The sequence below is a fragment of the Juglans microcarpa x Juglans regia genome, chromosome 1D (assembly GCF_004785595.1).
Source record: "Juglans microcarpa x Juglans regia isolate MS1-56 chromosome 1D, Jm3101_v1.0, whole genome shotgun sequence".
Taxonomy (NCBI): Eukaryota; Viridiplantae; Streptophyta; class Magnoliopsida; order Fagales; family Juglandaceae; genus Juglans; species Juglans microcarpa x Juglans regia.
In genome coordinates, this window is record NC_054594.1 from 43,736,641 (window position 1) to 43,760,662 (window position 24,022).

Here is a 24,022-nt window from a genome sequence, read left to right on the forward strand (position 1 = left end):
TCTTTAATTGGACTTGACAGAGAGTGTTTCGATCAAGAAACTAGTATGGTAGGGTTGAGACTGGTCTGGGGCACGTTTTTGTTGAAAAACCTTGTATTCTGCATAAATCATAAAACAACCCATTTTATAACTTATTCAGTTCTGGTTGATCTCGTTTTTATAGGACCCTAAAGTCATATGGGAAGTGTTGCAGGAGATGGACTAATTCCACATCTCTAGACGTACTTTCTTTTTCTGTACGTATCACTTTCTTTAGAAACAGCCGAAGCAAATACTTGACTAAAGAAAAAAAAATAGTACATCAATCATTTACTCCTATCCAGCGTTTGCGCAAAAAGAACATTAAGCCATTAACTTAACAGGCATTTCTAGTTAAATACCGTTACATCTATAAAAGAATTATATAAAAATAATCTTACAAATTGACGTGATTTCATTTAATCCGTTACTTGATAATAAAAATAACTTTATAATCTAACGAACCACATCAAGTCACGTCAATTTGTGAGATTACTTTTGTCCAATCCCTTTGTGGCCAGAATATTTCTCTTTCTAATTTTGTCAAAATGATTACATCAATAGGGAACATTAAAGTACTGGAGGCTGGACATGTAAATTAAAGGCTCGAGTCAACCAGCTTTTAACTTTCGACAGCAGCATCAACGTCCAAATATGGTACATACTTAGAACCAGCTCGAGTCAGTATTCGTCAAGTTTGGTAAAGTGGTGGAGCTTTTACGACAGTAAAGAGGTACATAAATGTGGAAACCAGCATGAAAAAAGATAAATCGATATGGCTGGGAAAACATGTTTTTTTTTTTTTTTATAAGTTGGATGGGAAAACATGTTTCAGTAATTACTCTTTCAGAAAAGCAGCATTTCTTATATAACAACAGTAAGCAACCAACATAACATCTACTTTTGATGTTTGTCTACAATAAAATATTCTTCACATCATTTGAGATATTTTCATCTCATTCTACATCATTGCCCTCTTTCTCAAGAGCGGTCTTACCATTGATCCCGGAAACAAGCTCAGCTTCAACTGTTTGAGAAGGTAAGCGCTCGTACATTCTGAATCTTGATGGAAGAAGCTTAAAACGACCCAAAGTAAGAGTCTGCCTAAGCTTCTCATAATTCCACCTTTGCTGAATATAGATAGCAATTGCAAGAATAATTGCTGTCACCGGTATCGCAATATCGCCAAACTTAGAGTAAAAATCAAAACTTGGGTTGACAAACTCATAATCCTCAGCAAAGTATGGATTACGAACGGGAGCTCTTACATAATCATAAATGTGGGGAACAGTCTGACAGCTGTGATTCCAATGAAATAGAGTTTCCTGAGTGGTTTACAATCAATCTGCCACACAAAATTGCCAATAAGTTGGGGGAGCAGGAAAAAATCTTGAACGAGACCCACATATTCTTCTAGTACTGTTTCCCATTCCTGCAGCAAGTGGGAATTTCTTTCCAAGATTAGAGTATGTGTTTTTGCCCGGAGAGATCTCTGGCTGGTCTTCGTACTATGAATGATTAGAACAATCATGAACCCGATCACATGGATGCTGAAGGTAGTAATAAGTATCCGCTTATCACTGGGGACACGGTGCAGTTCTAGAGGGGGGGCTTGTGTTAATAATCTAATGCGAGATTTCCACACCTTCTGGCTAAGCCTTAAAGTCAATATAAATGAGACCATTACAAGAAGCTTCACCGTGTAATCAATCATATGGAACCACTGATTATTCTCGAGTTCATAAGATTGCATCTCATAAGAATCGGAAGCCATTCTCTTGAAAAGAGCTTCTGCCCCTGTGATCAGAGGAAGGCTATAACCAAGAGCTTGGATACCTAGCATGACAAGAGACATATAAGGAACAGAAACCAAATTATGCTTCATGTAAAACAGCTGGCTTGAAATGCAAGCTATTGCTAATGAAAGAGTCAAAATCCGGAGAATTCCCTCAACAGCCCTATGAGACAGGATGTCTTCCTGCTGCTTCCTGTACATAACCGGAAATGTTTGGAGCATGATTGTACTAAAGTGGAGGGGGTCATCTTCATTCCTTTTGCTGTTAATGGAAATCCTTGCCGTTGGATCCACTAACCAACGAGCTGTAGTGGGAGGGTACGACACCACCACCTCAATTAAACAGTCCATCCCAGCTTCAAGATCCATGCTTGCAAATAAAATCTTCCAAGAGGCTCGGACATCCCTGCAACCAACTAGATACATCTTCCCAACATGTGGATCATAAAGACCCTCCAAGAAAAGCACAGAAAAATTGTTATAAGCTTTTCCAGTAAGTGTGAGTTGTGCTGATACATTGAGAAGGAGCTGCTTTTCGGTGTATTCAGCCTTTGTGTGGTAAGGAGTCTCCTCTTCTGTGGTGGAACCATTGGACCAGTAGCGCCCAAACAAGGGACCAACTGAAAGAATTTCCAGTTGAACTTCAGTTTTTGGCAATCAAGGACTAGGAAATGGATCAGGAACTGCAGAGACATGAAGGGTGAGATCTTCTGAGAGAAGCGAAAGACTCACTAGGAATGCCTCTGTGTCTTCCAGTTTGGGGAAATGAAGCAAAGATTTCTTGATGACAGTTCCAAAAGTGAAGGGCTCATTCTCTTCTAGGATAGTACCAGCTGCATCAGGTTTTGAGTAGCTGTAATATGGATGGGAGGCTTTAAAATAATTCCACAACTCCGTAGGCTGCACTATCTTTTCAAATGACAATGGGAAGTATGATGCATTGTTCTTATCAAGGCTGGAAAAACTCCCAAAAACAATGCTTCGTTGCTTTATGGAAAATGAGATAGGTACGTACAAACAGATCCGGGAAGTACAGCCAATCCCTTCACTGCCAATGAGTCCAAGGCAGCCAACCATGCAAAGCTGCCCACTGGAAGACTTCCAAATACCCTCAGCAGCAACAGTCATGTTGCTAACCCCAGACCTCACTGCTGCAGTATACTGATTCTCCAATGGAGGAACAGCTCTAAACACAGCTGAAACCATTACAGAACTGACATTTCCCCGTGCAGCTTTTTGCTCACACTTTAGATTCTGGATATAGATTTTAACATCTTTGAAACTCCATCTGTTACTTTAATCTCCTTATCCGATATATAAGGACCCAGCTTACTGCAAAATTCATCTGTACCATTGCATCTCCAGTTTGGCACAACTGTGAAAGCTTGGTCCCGAGTAACTTCTTCAAGTATTTCACAAAAATGAGAACCTTTATAGACACTAACGCCACCATTCATCAAGCTATCCTGGAATGGGTATTGATCACACGCTTTGGACACAATCTTTTCAGAAGCAAACTCATAGTCCGTTGACGTGCCCAGCTGGGACAAAATTTGAACCTCGTCAAAGTACTTGGGGTTGGATTTTGGGTTTAAACTTCTCATTTCCCCTCGGATCACCCGGCTTGTCAATGTGAATGTCATGGGAAAGCGAAGAACCAGCAGAATTCGATCATCTTGCAAAAGAGGAGGCTGGTCATAACGCGGAATAGAAACCTTCACCCATTCCCATGGATCGATAGTATTGGGCTCCCTAGATGGCAACATTGCACTCCCCAACAAGCACAACACTCTTTCCCCACCATTTTTCTTGGATTCGGTGTAAATCCTTCAAAGGCAATAGAGAGCTGGGAATGACCGGGCCATATCTGAAAGTGTGGATTTCCATCAAACCCACTATCCGTAAATGAACCATCTCGTGTTATGCCCATACTTAACAACCCACTGACACTCACCGACTTCCTAGATCGACGAGTATGATCAACATCCTTTACCCAAAAAGAAACCAAATTTAATGGATCCGGAGTATCAGATGAATTCTTTGGAACTTCTCTATCATCAAATGGCATAATTGGAGCCTTACCAACCTCCTGACTCCAATCCCCATTAATAAAAAAGAGCTCCTTTTTAACACTATAAACCCTGCTTTCTTCAGGTCTCAATTCAGAGGCAGAAGATAGAACAGAAGCACATTCTTTTTTCACTTCGTCTATTCTATCATAATTGTAGTTTATGGGATCTGCTTCTAGGAGTTCTGGATTTGCATAACCAAATCCGAAAAACAATCCACACACTGACCAGACAATAAAAGCAAAAGATGCAACTTTCATGATTCCAATTGCTCTGCCAGAAATTTCTATAAAACTAGTTCAGTTTTTGCAACAGAAATCACAAGCATAAACATGAACGTAGCTACGTAATTCGTTCCAGATGACCATGAAGAAGATCAGAGTAAATGAGAGAAAGGTCAAATCCAAGTTCATAGTTTGGATGCGTATGGAGTCAAATTAATTTGACATTTTGCTTGAGGAAGGCTAACCTGAACTTGGAATTGTTCCTTTGTGTCTTGTTGCTTAGATATCTCTGAATCGGAACCCCACTTTGCAGAACTCTGGATCTTAGGCTTGTAAAAACCGTTCGGTACCCGTTAGAACTTTATCTCGGAGTCTGGATCTTGGGGAGACCGTGGAAGAATGAAGTTGAAGCGGTTCTGGTGCAAGCGTCCATTGTCTTTACATGTCCACACAACTTCCCGAAGCGCGTGTGAATCGATCGAGCAAATGAGAAATTAAAGAGTGTAGCTATGAATATTTCAGTATTTCTTTTAATAATTCATCTGGACAGTAGAATATCATTCCGTTTAGATTTGGAAAATATTTTATTTTATTTATATTATTTTATTATTATAAATTTTTTAAATTTTTACATAAAATATGATAAATAATTTAATTTTTTCAAATTTTAATTTAACTTTTTCAAATTTTAAAACAATAATAATATTAAAAAATAATATTTTAACAATATTTTTTTCAACTTTTATCTTTCATCTAAAATCATTTCAAAATCTAAACCAACCCTAATTCAATTGTGTTGATTGAACAACTAATTCCTAATTTATGAAGTTGATCGATATGAAATTCCTTTACTTTAATAACTTTTTTTCTATAAGTAGTAGGAATGAAACTATCTAATTCAAAATTTAATATTATCTGATATATTTATTTTTAATCAAGCTAGCTCGAAATTAATATAATCTTTTATACTTGACCTAGTTATAATATACTCAGACATTGAGATATCTTTTCTACACTAATAGTAATATGGTCCTATAAGAATATTATGACTGTCCATTTAGAGGTTTTTTTTAAAATAACCATTCAAAAAGCTTCAATAGAACTGATAAAAAAATAAAAAATAAAAAATAAAAATTTCCCATTTGGTTTCTCAAAAATTAATATTGATTTGAGACATTCATCATCACATAGTACAAATACTCCATTTAGGTCTATTGAATTTTGTAGATAATATGATTAATATCTCTGATCCAAATAAAAAGAATGAAATCCAATTTTACATTATGTTGGGCGGTTGTTACTTAATAAGCACTTGGCAGACTGCTTGGTGGGATGTCGTGGTCGACACGGACTTTCTAACGCGTGGGCAGTATGTTTTGAATATTTCCGAGGATAATTTAGTCATTTCAAGTTGCCTTTTTAAAACTCGACCAATCGTGACTCGTGACACTTGCGTTTTTTGTTTTTAAACGTGAGGATAGTTTGGGTAGAATAATTTGTTGACAGACAACCCAACGTAGTTCACAAGTAATCGAGAATCAACACCGCTATACTCTCGGGAAGTGGAAAGAATATAAAATAAATTACATAATATTAATTTTGCATTCAACAAATATTTTTTTTTTATTTTTTTACTTTTTCCTTCACCATTTTTTTTAAAATTATTTAGATATTTAAAAAAAAAATCATATATTCATTTAAAAATATTCACTTAATCATCAAGTAAAAAAAAGTGAAAAAAAAATCTGTAGAAGATTTCAGTAGAAATCCTATGTAAAACTAGTGTTTTCCTTTATTTTATGAATTTATGCTGGAGTCTACAAAAACTCTAGAAAATTCGACTCGTAGAGATGACCCATTTTATAGGGCAGCATGTCCGGTCTGGAAGCTTATTAAGTCCTAATTTTGGATGGCAAAAAGTCTCACGAATCTCATTCTATCTCAATTGTTTTTTTTTTTTTTTTTTTTTAGTATCTAAATATTATAAGATTGAGCTGCTCCTATCTGAGGTGAAGGGTAAAGACATTACTGAGCTTATTGCATTTGGAAGAGAGAAATTGGCATATGTCCCTACTGGTGGTGGTGGTGCTATTGCAGTTGCAGCAGCAACAGGTGGCGGCGGCGGTGCTGCTATTGCTCCTGCTGCAGCAGAGCCAAAGAAAGAGGAAATAGTGGAAGGGAAAGGAATTAGACGATGATATGGGCTTCAGTCTGTTTGATTGAGAAATTAGGATATCATGTTATGTTTCAAGATTATCCAATTCAGGGCTTGGTAGAAATCACAAGTTTATGTTTCTGTAAGCTATTTATTTATTTTTTAATGTTTGGTTATCTTTTAAGACGGAGAAGTTATGCAGAAATTTTACAGATTAACTTAGTATTGTTCTTTCGAATATTGCACGTTGTTTTCTGGTCCTTGAGATATCGATATGATCTACTAAAAAAAAAAAGTATGGTTGGTCAGCTTTAAGTTTTGACCGATCTTCGACACAGATGATTTATTACATGAGAGCTGTTGGGTTTTGCCTAGGATTTCTTGTACATGTAGTTCGTAACTGGTTTTGGAACGAGGAAGAATTCTCTAATTAAAATGAAATTATTAATTAATATATAAAGTGTGTTTGCAAAATATTAAAAAAAAATGTCAAATATTATTAAAATATATAATATTATATTATTATTTTGAGTTTAAGATAGTTAGTCTAATGTAAATTCACCTAATTAAAAGTTGACATTTTAGCTAAATTTTAGACTTTAGGCCATTGCCAACTCTTACATCCCCAAAGAAAAGTTGGATATGGTTAATGAGAAGCAAAACTCTTCTCCCACCTATAATCTCCATAGATATTTTTAACCGATTTGACTTTTTTATTTACTTAAACGTTAAGAGAATATTTTTTAATAAATGTATTTTTTAAAATTGTTAAAAGATTTAAAAAATATTTTTAAAAAAATAAAATTAGATATTCGGTGAGGAATTATCCCTCAATGGATGTAGCATCACCCTAATGAGAAACACTACTATATTGTCTCAGTTATACTGTTTATTTTATTCTCATGTAGTGTCACGTAGTTTATTAAAAAAAAAATAAATATAAATATAAAAGTATTATTTATCATGATGTCAAGTGATTTATTAAAAAAAATTAAAACACAAATATAAAAAGATTAGATGGAACCAACAGTTTTAATTTTTCTCTTTTTATAATTCTAGATTTCATTTCATTTTAAATATATTTCTTATATTTTTTAAATAAATCACGTTGCACAAGTACCACAGGACTCAGGAGACAAAATAAGGTACATATAACTGGGACCGCGTGGGACCAATTCTCGAAGGTTAATTTTCTCAACTATCAAACTCGAAAGGCAGCTCCTAAATGAGTACTTGTAACACTAACCGCGCTATTTATTTAAATTTTTCACGAAATAATATGGAACCTCAGCATGAATAAAATCATTCCAAAATGAACATATTTCGATAAAATAACAATATCTCTACAAGTTATTTACATTTAAAACACGTTGTTTAGTATAAAAAGCTAGCTGTTTAGTTAATAGTATTTTCCCAAATTTCAAACACGTTGGACGCATGTAGTTTTCCAGTCGTGCATTTATCGGTTACTTTGGATGTTAAAAATATTTTAAATTATTTGTAAATAATAATAAAATAATTCATAAATAATAATAAAATAGATCAGCACACAACCCTATTGGTGCTGTCACATTAACTTCACATATCCTCTGCTTTTAATTAGAGTTGAAAGGCTGACTTCCTGATAAAGGAGCGGAAGTGCTGAAATGTGATGCCTTCATGATTCATTTTATTAGTGGTACTGTTCTAAGATTTACTACCATATCCAGACCACAACAGCAACGGTTATGCTCTCTGGATCCAGAAAGAAAAGGTCAACCAGATGCATAGCCCGTACTCTCGAGTCATTCCATTCAGTTCTGTTTGGATCCTACTTCGAGCCTTACTGAGTTTATAGGTCCTTCACTCAACAAAAATGAAAAGAAAACATTTTACAGGTCCTTCACTCAACAAAAATGAAAGAAAAATAATAAATACAAGAGTTTTTGCTAGGAACAACGGGATATGCAATTGGGGATAATCGGGCTATATTTGACCGTTTATGTATAATAAAATATAATAAAAAGGACAAAAGTTTAAAAAAAAAAAACAAAAAAAGCTCATTGCATACAGAACTTTTTATGGATAAAAACATTGTTCCTAAATTTTTTCTTTAAAATTTAGTTAAAAATAACATAAAAATAACACTTCCTATAATTTTATCATAAATTTTTACCCATCTTCAAAAACTTCTACATTTCATTCTCTATCATTTATCTCTTTTATTAAAATAATATTCTTCTATTATTACTTTTTTTCTCTTACTTTCATTTCCATTCTTAACCACTAATTCTTTTATCTTATTTTGTTTCTTTTCAAATATCACATTTTATAAATATTTATACGATTTTTTTTCCCAGATGTAGTATTATTTTTCAAGTCAATATCAGTATTAAAAAATAATAACTTTTTTAATATATGCATTTTCCAATGTGATGGTATTTTTTAATATGAGTTTGTCCGTATATACTTGAGTAATATTTGATTTGCATTTGTCTAACGATAACATTTTTTTCATTTTCAGTTTCTCTAACGGTAATACCTATCCGCGTATTAATGATAAATTTTTTTACAAAATAGTACAACGGTAATATTTTCAATTCCAGCCTCCAACAATAACATACTTTATTTCTCTAACAGTAACTTTTTTTTGTCTTTTCTCTAATGGTAACATTTTTTGTTTGCATTCACATTGTTAAAAACCCAAGTCTCATCTCCAACTTCCTTCATCAAATGGCTCATTCTTTCTTTCGTAAATTGCTCATATACTTGTCATATGATGATGAATTGGATGTTGTTTTTAATGTCAAGGCTGATGGAGAGTCATCGAGACATCGTGGCAATTACCAACGTCGTAAGTTTATTCGGCATGATCATATCCAAGGGCACGAGCACCTTTTTCACGACTATATCGCAAAAATCCAGTATATCCCTCCAATCTATTTCGAAAGAGATTTCGGATGAGTCATCCCCTATTTCTCTGTATTCTAAATGAGGTAGAGGCTTACGAGCTCTACTTCGTCTAGAGAAGAGATAATGCTGAAAGACTTGGTTTATCTTCTATGTAAAAGATAACTGCAGCACTTAAAAATGCTGGCGTATGGGGTTATTAGAGATTTTATGAATTAATACATACGTATTGGAGAAAGCACCACAATGGAAAGCCTAAAAAAATTCTATAAGACAATTGTATCTGTTTTTTCAGATGAATATTTGCGGTCTCCAAATGCTAATAATATTGCTCGATTGCTTGCGGTTGGTGAACAACGGAGCTTCTCAGGAATGCCAAGAAGCATTGATGCATGCATTGGAAGTTGAAAAATTGTCTCGCTGCCTGGAGAGGTATGTATACTGGTCACATTTGTGAACCAACTATTATTTTAGAAGTAGTTATTTCATATGATCTTTGGATATGACATGCATTTTTTGGTATACCCGGTTCACATAATAATATTAATGTGCTAGAGAGATATTTTATTTTCACAAAACTTGCTCAAAGGGCGTGATTCTCCAATCAATTACACAATCAATGACAACGACTACACTATGGGGTACTACTTTGCCGATAGCATTTATCCCAAGTGGTCAACGTTTGTGAAGACGATTACATCACCCCAAGGGAATAAGAAGAAAAACTTTGCTGCAGCACAAGAATCCGCAAAAAAAGATGTCGAACGTGCCTTTGGGATACTTCAACAACGATTTGCAATTGTTCGTGGACTTTCCCAATTTTTCAAAGTTGATGAGCTAACAAATATAATGAAAGCATGTGTTATTCTACATAACATGATCATTGAGGACGAGCGTGATGATAGTCAAGGTCTGAACATGGAGTATGATCAAGTTGATGATGATATTCCAGAACTGTCGTGCAATCCAACAAACGAATTTATCAACTTCATTCAGCGCCATCATGAAATTAGAGACAGCTTGGCATATCATCAACTACAGATTTAATTGAACATCAATGATAGATTTATTCCCAACAATAAAGAAAATGCTATGTTGGATTCTCTATCTTCTCATTAGTAGCGACCATGTATTCCTATTTCCACAATTTCCATTTTAAAAAATATGTTTTCTTCAAGAATATGTTGATTGTTATTGTAATATTTTCATTATCTGTAATAGTTTAAAGATTTGTAATGTCGAGCTGTAATCAAAGCAACATCTATCCATGTTTGACTCAAATTCAACGACCACGTTTTTCTATATTCTCAATAAATACTTGCTAATGTACACATTATAAAATACAACAAAAGTGCTAAAGTCTTTTAAAAAAACTATCAACATTAGTCTCAACGATCAAGCAAGTTATACTAATGTGCCAAACATAAAATACAAATGTCCTAATACTGAATAAAAAAAATAAGTTACGAAAAAAATGTAGCCTCAATTTTCTGATGCATTGCGTCTCGCCAATATTTTCATTTGAAGTTTCTGGAAATATACCCACTGAACTCCAAGCAACGTATTCACATCGAGCAACATTATGTGCTCCTCTCTCTCTCTCTCTCTCTCCCATCAGGCGATTTCCAGTTTCTCCGCCTCCAACCTTAGTCTCTCGTCCTCTTGTCTACTTTTATATCCCTCCCTTTCTCGATCATATGCCATCTTCTCGGCCTTGAGTCGAAAAAATTATTTCTCCTGAGCACGTGACTCGTCCAGGAGAGTATACTTACGCTTGCTCAGCTCCACAAGCTCATCTGATACCTTGCCTTGAGCCTTACGTTTTCCTTTCTCAGTTTTTCTTCCCATTGGCTTATCCAATTCAATGACATCATTATTTACCAGATTCTCTACCTCTCTACCACCAACTGAATACATAGGTGAATTAGGTGCAACTGTTGAGCTACAAGAATATGTTGGGGACATCATCGACCTTCGCTTCATCCCGTCCTTTGTGCAATGTTGATTCCATTTCGGTTGGTCCTTCAATAGCTACAAAAAAATGCTCGAACTGAAATGACGTTTTCTCAAGCGATTGATACATGATCTTAGCTTTGTCAAACTTCCAATTCAAGCATAAAATCAAAGAATTAACCACACATTAAAGATAGAAGGAACATAACGCATAAAATATCACAATTAAGTTGTTGGAAATAATTAAAAAGTGAATGATTATACCTTGTCTTGCTCAGTCATACCACTTTGATTCAACACTTCAACTTGGACAAGTTTAGCACAAAATTTGTTCGTTGCCTTTGAATGGCAAACCGCCGATGTATTAAAGACCCAACACTCTGCTCATTTTGTACTTTATTTATACTCATTGAACCATTAACTAACTTTTTCTTAAAGTTGGACGTGTTTTTAGTCTGTTCCTTGGATTGCATCAATGCTACCATTCAGCCATGAAGAGATAAGTAACTTGTCTTCTTCGGGGGTGAAGTTTGCACCCTTGGTTGATTTTCTTTGAGAGGGAAGCTCTACTTAGGGTGGGAGTGGAGAGTCATTCAAAGTCACGGGAGATTGTCCACCTTGACCACGATAAATGTGGTCAATGTCAAAGCTCCTAAGTCAAGAGGCTGGTGAAAAATATATTTTTCATGCTCTTGTGAATCCATCTCTAAAAAGTTGTAAATATAGAAATGTGGTACACATGTGTACACATGTTAGACAATTAAGAACAATATTGCAAGTGATTTTGGTAGCCGACTCAGAAATCATATGGTAACATATGACCACACTTGGCACCCTCTCTAGCATGACTGCAACAACCGGTTGCCACTATTTATTGGCCATCTAGGTTACCATGCCATGGAGGTGTGTGCCAAAGTGTTACTTCACATTTTTTAGATTTTCTTATCATCACAACCAAGGGGTTAAGACAACTCAAATTCAATAACAAAATCAGTTTGCAAAATAGAAAATAAGAGCATTCTCATCCGCTTCCCTAAACACTTGTATGTTTTAAATGTGACTCAGAATGGTTAACAGAATTTACATAATGTGTGAGACAGGAGCCCAATATCAAATGGCTACAAAACTTTACCCAAACCCCAGTTGCCTTTGTGAAAACTATCACAAATTGCAATATAGTCATTTGGTGAGGATTATCCCGCCATCTCAATGGGGACCCACTAACACTTATGAATTAACCTCCACTAACACCATCGTCATAGCCTAACAGTTAAACATGGAGCCCCAACAATAAATAATTATTTATCAGTACTAAACACTACAAAAGTCCCAATAAAGCAACATGCAAAATGAATAAGAACATAAAAATAGAAATTAGAAAGTAGCTCATTTAGTCCAAACTAGGTAATTCAAACCAACAGTGGCTCAGTCCATGGGAACAATAAGCAAAGATACCATCAAATCAATTAATGGCAAGGTAATTGAAATTTGCTCAAAACAACAAACACATGAACAAATAAGTTCAAACTGTACAATTCTACAACATTCTACAATGGCAGATTCAGATTTCAGTGTGCATTGAATCATATAAAGATCAAACATGCATACAACCAACGAAATACCACAATAACAAATATATAATTTGTCGAAAAAATAAACAATTTCCACAATCCAATTGGTGCAATGTCTCAGATTTAGCCATGGCATATACATTAGAGCACAAGTCCAAAGATACACAAAGAGACTAATGATTCAAATCATGAAAGAATATTCTGAATAATCTTCTCATTGGGTGAAAGAAAGAACAGTCAAAATGAAGTTAGGCAACCCAAACAAAGCCAATCAAAGTGAGGTGTAAGAAGAAGAACAAAAACCAATTGTCTAAATCCAAACATAGATGCTCAAATTTATGTTCACAATAACAGTATTGAGTGCCCAAATACAACAAGTCCAAAGTGAGTACAAGTCCAACATTCAACCATGGCAGATTTAGATTTCAATGTGACCTAAATCATAGAAAAAGCCAACATGCAAAAATACTCGAAATTGCTCAAATTTGCTCAAAGAACAAACAATTTTCTCAAACATATAAGAGCAATGTCTCAGATTCACCCATGGCAGATACATGCATTGAGTGTGCCGTGAATGATACATAGATCCATTATCCATTCAAACCATAGAGCACCAAATAAAATACAGGGTTCTTGAATTTCAGTGGCCAAGCAGATTGATTGATACATACAACCAAGAAGTCGAAAAAGGTAACACATTATGAAAATCATGGTAGATACATGCATGAAAGTTGCTTTGAATATGTGATATGAACTCGTGGCATCTTGGTGCCCATCAATATGGGTCATAGATCCATGAATATTCAAACCCTAGAGCACTAATTTAAATCTAGGGTTCTCAAATTTCAGTGGCCCAAAGTGACAAATACAATTCCATTTAAACTTGAAAATGTATCAGATTCAGTCATGGAGAGAGGCTCAGTGTGTTCGATTTGTGCAAGAGAAGACAGAGTCATCCATGGAGAGAAGAAGAGGGAAATATGCGAGAGAGAAGAGATAACTTACATATAAACAGTGTGAAGGGTGTGAGAAGAGAAGAGAAGCTACCGTCAAGGGTGGTAAACAGTGCGAGAGTGGGCCTCCACGAAAGAGGGCAATCGAGAAGTGGAAGAGAGGAACAAGCGGGACCAACAATAAGAAATGAATGGGATGGTTGATTGGGATGTACAGTGGTTCTCCAAATATGGAGAACGACTGTAGCTCCCCTAAATGAAATTCCTAATTTAGGAAATGAGATGGAAATGAGCTTTTCAGCTTCCCCCAATTTTTTTCCCTAAATTTTAGAGATGATAGTAGTTTAGGCATCCAGATGGGAATGCTCTAAGTTCTTTTTCTTCCTTTTTCGTACACTAGCCTATGCATTTATCGCAAGCAACTTTTTTTTCTCTCTCTCTCACCTCTCTCTTGCAACCTTTCTTTTCTTTCTCTCAACTTTCTTTTCTCAACTCTCTCTTGCAACCTGGCTCTCAATGTCTCCATCAAAACCCCAACTTCACTCAGTTGCAGCAGATCTTCTCTCATCTAGGCATTGATTTTGTTTTTCTCATGTAATTTTATTCTTTAATTGTTTTTGTTTTGTTAAGCATCATTAATAACAAGTTAGTAAGTTGAAAAGTACTTGAATGATCAGCAGTTGATGCAGAATGGTGGGCTGAAATGCCACCCCAGTAACACTTCTAGTATTTCTCAACCATTCTGGAAATAATGTTGGTTCACTTCTTTCCATAAGGAGCATTGAACAAGAGAAGAAAAATGGAACTCAAGAGGTCCTTCGTCAAACCCAAGCTTAATAGTATCTATTTTTCAATCAAGAGAAGAAAAATTTTTCGCAAGTGAGAACCCAAAACATGAGAACGAATGCAATGTCAAGAAAATTGTATTGAAGAAAAAAGCCTATGTACATCTCCATCTTTAATTAAAGATTGATATCTAGCCGTTGGTGACATTTTTTTAGGATGTTTTAAATAGTCGTTCAATCCATGCTCGTACATAAACACTCGGACTTGATTAGAAAAAGAGAGGGAATGATTACAACATATAAAATGATAGAGAGAAAATAAACGAAATGGAAGAGAGGGAGGGAGAAAAGAAATGACAAATTTTATTAACAGTTTAAATGGGGGCGCGGGTTGCAAGCCGGTTGCACCAGGCGGTTGCAACAAGTATTTTTATAAATACAACATCTTTTCACAATATTTACACAATAATGTTTTAAAATAAAGGTTAATTTTGTAAAGTAAGTAATATCATTTTATCAAAATATCCTTATTTTATCACATGTATTGTAAAATATATTGTAAAATATGTTATGTGGATATCATTACTCTTTTAAGCATTCAGGATTTATTAATTGTGATAAGTTAGTTCCCCTCAAAAAATCTCTCCTTTTATCCCTTTCTTTTCCTACCCCACAGTTTACTTTAAAAGTGAGACCGGTCTTAGTTTTCGATCCGGGTACGTTTGAAAATCAAACCAAATTCAACTCATCTTAACTCATCATTATAATTTTTTTAAATTTTAACACAAAAAATAATAAACAATTCAACTTTTTCAAATTCTAAAATAATAATAATATTAAAAAATAATATTTTATCATCTTAACTCAACTCAACTCAGTTCAACATTCAAACGCAATAGTTAGGCAGCTATCAACGACAATGACCCTTGAATCTATATCATATCTTGTAGCCACTCTCTCTCGCTTGCCCCTCATGTCCATTGCTTTAACAAAGCTCAGCTCAGCTCACCTATCAAACAAACCCAAACCGTTCAATCTAAGCCATGTTCTTCAGCTCATAGAGAGCGTTTAACACAGGGCTAAGGCACCTTAGTTAGTCGTTATGGTTTGCAAGCAAAATGATCCAAGGGTCTAAGAATGATGGATGGATTGCATCACTGTCAATGGTCTGCTAGGGGATGTTTTTTTGGTCCACCCCCTTCAAACAAAAAAGCATTTACAGTTTACAGGGTGTGAACATTGACTGTAGAATTTAATTAATGCAGGAAAATCATATTTAGGTGGAGGTAACCGACAAGAAACAGACAACATTAATTTTTTTTGTTTTCATGATAGACTTGAAATTGCAGCATGATTTTTCTTTGAGAAGTATATTGGAAGAGAAACACAAACTCTCTCTCCATTCTTTCTCCAAAAGAGTTCGTGCTCTAGGACTAGAAGTCGGTGTCTTGGAAAACTATATTTGAAATAAAAAGTTCAGAATTCTATAACTCTATTTATATCAAAAAATAAAGTTAAGTGCCTTAAGCTCACAATTAAATAAATAATAGCGACAACAATAATAAAGTGCTTATTAATACATGTATGTAGGTGGTGAAATATATATAATATATATATATACATATATATAATTTATAAATTTGGACAAATGCTAGCCTGTTGCTAGCATGAATCTTGAAACATATATCATCCTATACAAATATTAAAAGTAACTCTACGTAAATCAAAAGTGCGTAAACGTCACTAATCACTTTGAAAAAAAAGTATTCTACTATTAAAAAAATTAATTTTTTTATATAGATCTCATATTTTATTCACTTTTTTTAAAGCGATTACACAACAGTTATATAATTCACAATTACAAATATTTTTCCTCAAATATTAATCATTACGATTTCTATCGCCTCTGGAAATTAAACGCCTTGATGGAGAAGGCAAAGATGAATCCAAACAGCACTGCAAACCCAGCAACCACAACTGCCACAACTCCCAGAAAATCATGCCTGAATCCCAAATAACTTCTCAAATATTCTTCCACGGTCTGACCATTGTCCTCCAGTCGGTCCTGTACGTCTCCAAATTGTGAAACAACTAGTCCATACAAAGTCCAAGCAACTGGCATGCCCAGTAGTACCATCTCCACCATATTGGAATCCTCTGTTTTTTGGCAGAAAAAAAGGAGTTATGTATTGTTATGTAAATCTGTGCTGTTATTATAAACCGCAGATCAAAAGTTGCAAATACTTACAGTTCGTGGGACGATGAATCCTGAAAACAGGTTCCATAATGGTATAGAATGCTGAGGATACTATGGAAGCAATATGGTGGTTTGGTGTAAAAGCCACACTCATCATGCCATAGAAGGTGAAGTAGAGCAATGTGAAGTACATGAAAAACATATACCAAAAGAATTTGGCTACCGTCCATTCGAATCCAATCATTGCGTAAACTATAATGCCATATACTGCAGATTGCATGAAAACATATGGGAGCTCAATTGCAACCTGGAGGTACATCAGATGAGAATTTTATTATTACCTTCTAAAAGTTATTGAGTTTTTATATATGAATATGGTGGAATATATGAACCTAGTTTACCTGTCCAAATGCATAAGGCAAGGCTGAATACATTCCAGCAGCTCTTTCTCTGTAGAAGACAGTTCGTTCAACAGCCACAACAGGTTGCACAGATGAAGAGTTTTGGACACCAAGGAAGAGAACAGCAGCATACATGGAACCCATCGCATTGAATAAATCTATTGTCGTCTTGCTGCAATTTAAAATGTAAAGGAAAATTAAAATGTTGCAGTGATGTGAATGAATCGTAATAGAGTGAATAAAATGTTTTTTTTTTTTCCCGAGTTTTCCGGTAAAAAACTTACGTCTTGGAGCCAAGGTCCCAGAACATTGTCCCAAATGTCAAGGCTATGAATACTGTGAAGAGAAATCTCACGGCTGTATATGGTGGGTTACGCCAATAAGACAAGCGTTGTTTCCACAGGCAAGCCATGCATTGAGTCCAAAATGACTGCGAAAACTGAGTCGGGAAATAGAGATCCTTTGAAGCTGGAGCAGGCTTGCTCAACTCTGCAATCAATGCTTTGTTCCTCCTGAGACATATGCCACACAGCAGAAAAAGTTTCAGCCAAAACATCTAAGTTCTCAATAATGACGATGATCTTATACATAGATCCTCAAGATGGTAGGCTTTTCTTTTTTCTTCTTTTCAGTCATACCATGTGGTGAACCAATTAAACATTGAACATACCTGTATAGGTCCGAGTTTTTGTACAAAGTGGTAAAGTCTACCCCCAAAGCAAGTTCTTCCGCTGGAGTCGTAACTTCCAACATCCAAGTTGCTGGATTATAACCATCTTTAATTTTTTCTGACTCCTTCCATGTTCTAGAAGCCAAAGAAAGGTATGTGTGTTAAGAAATTTACAACATATACCCAGATTTATGGACGTTTGGAAGTCTTTATTTTTTCATTTCTGTAGCATCCTACCTCAAAATACTTGATAAGATGCATAGAGTGGTGACCCAACGGCCCAACGTATATCTCTTGTCCTCCACGCTTCATTAGGAAAAGCTGCAATTCATGTTTTTATATATACATCATTCTCAAGTCTACAAGAGAATCAACAAATGTTCACCTAGCTATCTGCAGATTATTTATAGTTCTCACCTCATCAAAAGCTTCAAATATATCAATGCTTGGCTGATGAATTGTGCACACAACAGTTCTTCCTGTGTCTACCGTGTTCCTAACTGTTCTCATGACAATTGCAGCAGCTCTTGCATCTAGACCTGAAGTTGGCTCATCCATAAATATTATGGAGGGGTTAGCCACAAGCTCGACTGCAATAGTGAGCCTCTTGCGCTGCTCGGTAGAAAGACCATTCACACCGGGCAACCCAACTAGTGCATTCCTCAATGGGTTCAGCTCCACAAGCTCCATGACTTCCTCAATGAACATCTGCAACCATGTGTGATCAGAATCATGAATCCAGATTTCGGGTAATGGTATTCAAACTCTTTATGGCAAGTTCAATCATCTTTTATCATCATATCATGCCTTTCATAATCCGACTATACACGCACAAGAGGGTGCAACATTAATACTGCTCATTGCCTTATTCTCTACCATGTCAAGAGAAGACAAGCTCAAATTTGACATGTGCGCGCGTGTGTAAACTTGGGCAAGAATCTCCGTACTCCAGCATGAGCACAAGCCATATTGTCAACTGCCCTTAAAGAAATTAGAAATAGGAACAAAAAAGTGAAACAGAGTTGTCTTTTAGATACCAACCTTTCTTGTTTCCGAATCAACATCAGAGGACAAGCGGAGCCATGCTGAATAGACCAAGGACTCATACACAGTAACATGAGGAGAATGAATGTCATTTTGCTCACAGTACCCAGAAATTCGAGCAAACGTTTCTTGCTTCTTTGGGTACCCCGAAATTGTGATGCTCCCCTCAATATATCCACCAGTTTTCCTACCAGCCAGCACATCCATCAGAGTTGTTTTACCAGCACCGCTTACACCCATCAGAGCTGTGAGAACACCTGGCCTGAAAGCCCCACTCACACCCTTCAGAAGCACCAATTTATCCTCAAGAACACCCTGCTCCTTCATTTCCTGCATGTTCAGTTGAAGAAAATGAGGTCTCAAGTTCTCTTGTATTGACCTTTCGACTTAAGTATTGTCCTGAAACTTTTTCAGTTCCAGTGTTCCAGAGATTTATGATTCAAGTTACCTGTGGCATGTCAACAGAATACATAATGTCATCAAAGGTGATTGAATGTTGTTCAAATGGAAGGACCATTCCTCTTTTTCCGTTACGACTAGCCTCAATTTCAAATGAGGACCTGGTGGAGGTACTTCCTCTCCTACTGTCTCGTCCACTCCCTGCATGTCAATTAAGTTCAATAGGAATCTAGGAGTAGTATGAGCTATTTAAATATACATATGTGTGTGTGTCTAAGCTGTAATAAAACTATTGACGCTCAAAAGTCACCATGCATATTTGCAGCGTCTTACCTATAGTTCTACGATGATGACTTGAGCTGTTTTCTCTGCGTGTTAACTCTACGCCTTCTCCTGTCCTACTCCCTGTTCATCGCTTTCAGGTTCGTCTGATCTTACAGTCTGTGACTTCCCGAATGCTGCACCGTCAAATATAGTACACTATCAATACAAAAAGCTACTACATTTAGAAGGCCTAAAAGTGGAAAAGATGGAAATACGCACGGTTAAGATAAGCGAGGGAGAAGGTGAAACCGATGTTGAATAGTATGATGAATCCAAACGATGCTCCCACGCCTATCCAATACCAATATGCTTGTGGGAAGAACCCGCGCGACTTCATCACTGTAACTCCCAGTGGTTCGATTGTGTTTGGGAGAACCTTTAAAGGTCAAATTTAATCAAACATTAGCTTTATTTCAAGCGGTACAGATCATAATTGTTCAAAAGAAATAGTTCAAGAAATCACCTTTTTCCAATTGTCTCCCAGGAACTCGTTAACTAATATTGCATTTTGGCCGTACATCAAAGGCGACATCCAGTAACCCCATATCCACCATTTCTTTACATCGTCTGTAGAAGCAAAGCAAAGTGAAGAAAAGGAGCATTCTTTAATGTATAGTGCATATACCGGGGAAAAAATGTTAAAAAAACTAATTTCTCAGTTCAAAATATCGTTACCTCTGGAGAGGATAAAGCCACCCAAGGCAAAGAGCAAGAGCAGTGCAAATGACCCAAAAGTATTAGCAACAATCATGTCCCTACCCATTGCTGCAATAAATCGGAAGAGTGCAGAGGCCATCTGGTTCACAAGTACTAGCAAAAAGTATTGCCTAAACAACCTGCAATACATACATTTCCAAATATTAGGAAACACAAACTCGGGTAAAACAGTTTCCAAATGTGCAACAAATTCGTTGTACATACCTCCGACATTCGGATCAAATCCAATGACATAGTAGGTCATGAAGACCCAGACAGCAACTTCCAAAAAGGTTATTGGGATTTTAAGGATCCATGTTGGAAGAGCATATACCCATGAAGGATAGAATAGGAGGTCCCTTTGCTTGTAAAAAACAGGAAGCTTCATAATGGTCATGGGCAACTCTGACATTCCATTAAACATAATCATAACCACTGTGAAAAACAAAGCACCCAAATAGATATTTCCATCGGTTGAATCACGACGAGGCATCTTCGTCCGTAGGAAAATTGTCATTGCAATCAGTGCCATAAGGAAAAGCTAAAAAAGCAGGACGAAAGCAGAGTCAATATCCTGTTTTGCAGAAAAATGAAAGCAATACCAAGTAAAATTTAAACTTACTTGTGATAGCTTGAAGACGTAAACAAACGAATTCCTCTTCATCAGTAAGTATTCTCTTGAGAAGGAAGCTTTTAACAGTTCCTTCTTACCAACACCATACGTTTTGGTTGTCAAGGCAGCTGGGTGACTTTTTGTCTTGTCATATGGAGCTGAAAGTTCATCTCCTATTCTTCTTCCCACATGGAATGATTGGAATGCCTCAGCAAATTCCCTTACTGCGACGAAACTGTAAGGCGCATCTCTGCGTGCCCAATACTGCTCCTGATCCTTCCTTGATGTCACCTGTGACCAAACGATCAGAAACAAATAACAGGCATGAGATTCCACATGTAAGGCTCGCCATCTAAAAGACTTGTTGTTGAGGTTCTTCTGCTAACTCCATACATTTTGCTTTGTCCAAACAATTACTTGCCCATTATTAGTAAGAATGAGACCATCAAAGTCTAGATTTACACTAACCTCTTGCAGAAAGTCAGCCACACCTTTCCTGTCAGGACATTTAAATCCCATGGATTCAAAAAACTCGAGAACGTTTTCACGGGGTCCCTGGTACACAATATAGCCATCGGAGAGGAGAATAATGTCATCAAAAAGATCGTAAGTCTCCGGTGCTGGCTGCAGTAGAGAGATGACTGCTGTCCCATCCAGAATCTGAACATACTGCCTGAGCGAATTAACAATTTGGAAAGTTGTCGAGCTGTCCAATCCGGTAGATATTTCGTCCATAAACAATGCCTTCGCTGGTCCGACTAGCATTTCCCCTGTAATTTGACTTACGCAGATTATCATACAGGCAACTCATATCAAAGAAAGTGAATTTCATTTGCCATGCAATTTCGTGTACCTGTCGTTACACGCTTCCTTTGACCACCAGAGATACCCCTCACCATTTCATCTCCTACCATGGTATCAGCACACACTTCTAAACCCAAAACCTGAAAGTTCGAGGAAGCACATTAAAGATACTGAAGGATATGATTCCCTAAATCCTAATAAGTAATGATCATTTTCTAAATGCAGAACTCAAACGGCAAATGAGCAATATTATTACCTTCAATATATAATCTGTCGCCACATCAGCCTCCTGGCCTTCAGTTGTTGCAGCCTGATATATCAGAAGCAAATAGAGAACAGAAAGCCATCATCACTTATTGTGAAACTTTATTATGTTAAAAATCAAATTAATTACTACTCAATAAAAAATTGACCAAAAGCCTCAGTCATGCTAAAGATTACAGTTCCAAGCAGTGTTTGTGGTATTAGTTCTGGAATCCTAGATATAATTAATGGCCAATAGCTCCTGACTCACCTTCATGTAGATATCGACATCTGGATCTGGTTTGATATTTGCCTCTTTTTCTCTTCTAGACAACTCTGCTAGCATATCTGCAGATTTCAAAAATATGTAGTAGTCATTATTTGTATGTTACAGATTACTTGTGGAAAAATTTAATATTCAAGGAAAGCTAAAAAATGGAAATACTGATCCCATAAGATAGTTTACAAACCATAGCGTGACCCGACCCCTTGGCACCTTGCTGAGAAGGCCAAGGTTTCCCTTACAGTCATTTCTCCAATATGGAGATCATATTGGCTGATATAAGCCGCAGTTCTCTGAGGTACAAACTCTCTCATGTCATGGCCATTATAAGTCACCCTCCCAGAAACTGAAATGACAAGTCGCGGTTTTCTAGTTAGAGATGAGATTGAAGTCAAGAAAGGATTGAAGCTGAAACGGTATTATTTTCACCTTTAAAGTTGGGTCAAGCTTTCCGGCCAGAGCTAGTAAGAGTGTTGTCTTCCCAGAACTTGGAGGACCCAATAGCAAAGTCATTCTGTCAATTACATATGCACAAAATGAAACATGGGTTTCAGAAATACAGTCTTAAATCTTAATATCCAGCATCCAATTCATGATTTCTGATGGGATGTTTTCTCACCTCCTAGGCTTTATGACTCCAGTAACATCTTTAAGGATAGACAAATGTTTCTTTTGACTTGAAAGAATATGGAAGAAATTCAAGAACCCTGCCGAGTGAAAATTCAAGAACAACTTAATTCACAAAAAACGCTTCAAAATATATGAATGTGTCATGGTATGTAGTTCGCAAACGGTTACCTCCAGAATATTGACAGAGAAGTTAAAGAAGGTAGGCAAAGCTCTGCCTCCTACACGAGCCTCTGCCTCGACATTCACGTGCTCAAACCTGACTTCGATTGTTGGAAGATCAATCCCAACTCTGAGAGATTCCCGGAAACAAGAAAATCCGTTACGGTACTGAAGAAATTACGCACGAAAGCTAAGTACACTTGAAGAAATACGTTAACTCCATTTCGTTACCACGAAAACTTCCGAAAAAAAAAAAAGCGTAAATAATTGGCAGAGCTCTTACCTATCTATCCGATTCCTGACCTTCAACAAGAACTTCTCATTATCCTCGTCGGCTAATTTCACCAACCTCTCAAGCAGTTTCTTCCTTTCTTCTAATCCGAGATTCTGTAAATCGACTTCAATGGCCTCACCTCTTGAAGTAGTTAGTATACCTTTTCTTAGACGATCAAAAGTAGGAAGCTTCTCGAGGGCAGCCCACTTAAGAGCTTCTTCATCATCTTCTTCTCGCGAAGACATCGAGAAAACGTCCACAGCATTATTCCTCCAGACCGACGAATTCCGTAATCGTAAACTACCAGTGGCCCTGTAAAGGTCACTGTTATCCATTTTTAGAACCCTGAATAAAGATCACTGCGGCTAAAACACCTCAAACCCACCAAAACCCAGAAATATATCTTCAGGATTTACTCGAACATGATATGGGTATAAATACCGAAGATATATAGCTGCCACAATTAACTGCAAAAGTCCACCCAACCCAGAATGGTATTCCTCTAGGCAAACCAGCCAAAGGTTTCAGAGTCTATGGACAGGAACCCACGCAACAATACGTAAGAATTATCCACTCTGCAGGGTAGGAGAACGCCAAAAAAAAAAAAAAACTGCTTAATTAACTACTCAATAAAAATATTAAAACTACTCAAAGCAATCCTAATAACACTGTATCTCTGGAAAAAGCTGATGAAAGACAGATCAGAATGTATGTATTTATGTATGTTGGTTCAGATTTTCACAACAAATATATATGCATGGTGAATGGGGTCTATACAGGGAGTGCAAGTGAACCGCATGGGTGGCTTTTGAAGTGCATCCGCACTCCAGGTCCAGGAGCCAGCTTCTTAGTTCTTAGGTGAAAACAGGACCC

The 24,022-nt window shown here is 36.4% G+C and overlaps 1 protein-coding gene and 2 pseudogenes across 1 annotated transcript; 1 reads left to right on the top strand and 2 right to left on the bottom strand.

Annotated features, from left to right (window-relative positions):
* Positions 1-862: 862 nt before the first annotated feature.
* Positions 863-4,596, bottom strand: LOC121257903 (annotated as a pseudogene).
* Positions 4,597-9,786: 5,190 nt separating this feature from the next.
* Positions 9,787-10,197, top strand: LOC121247892. Its single transcript, XM_041146361.1, has one exon. It carries the CDS (start codon positions 9,787-9,789, stop codon positions 10,195-10,197), a length of 411 nt encoding a protein of 136 aa, XP_041002295.1.
* Positions 10,198-16,294: 6,097 nt separating this feature from the next.
* On the bottom strand, positions 16,295-23,564 carry LOC121262013 (annotated as a pseudogene).
* Positions 23,565-24,022: the final 458 nt, after the last annotated feature.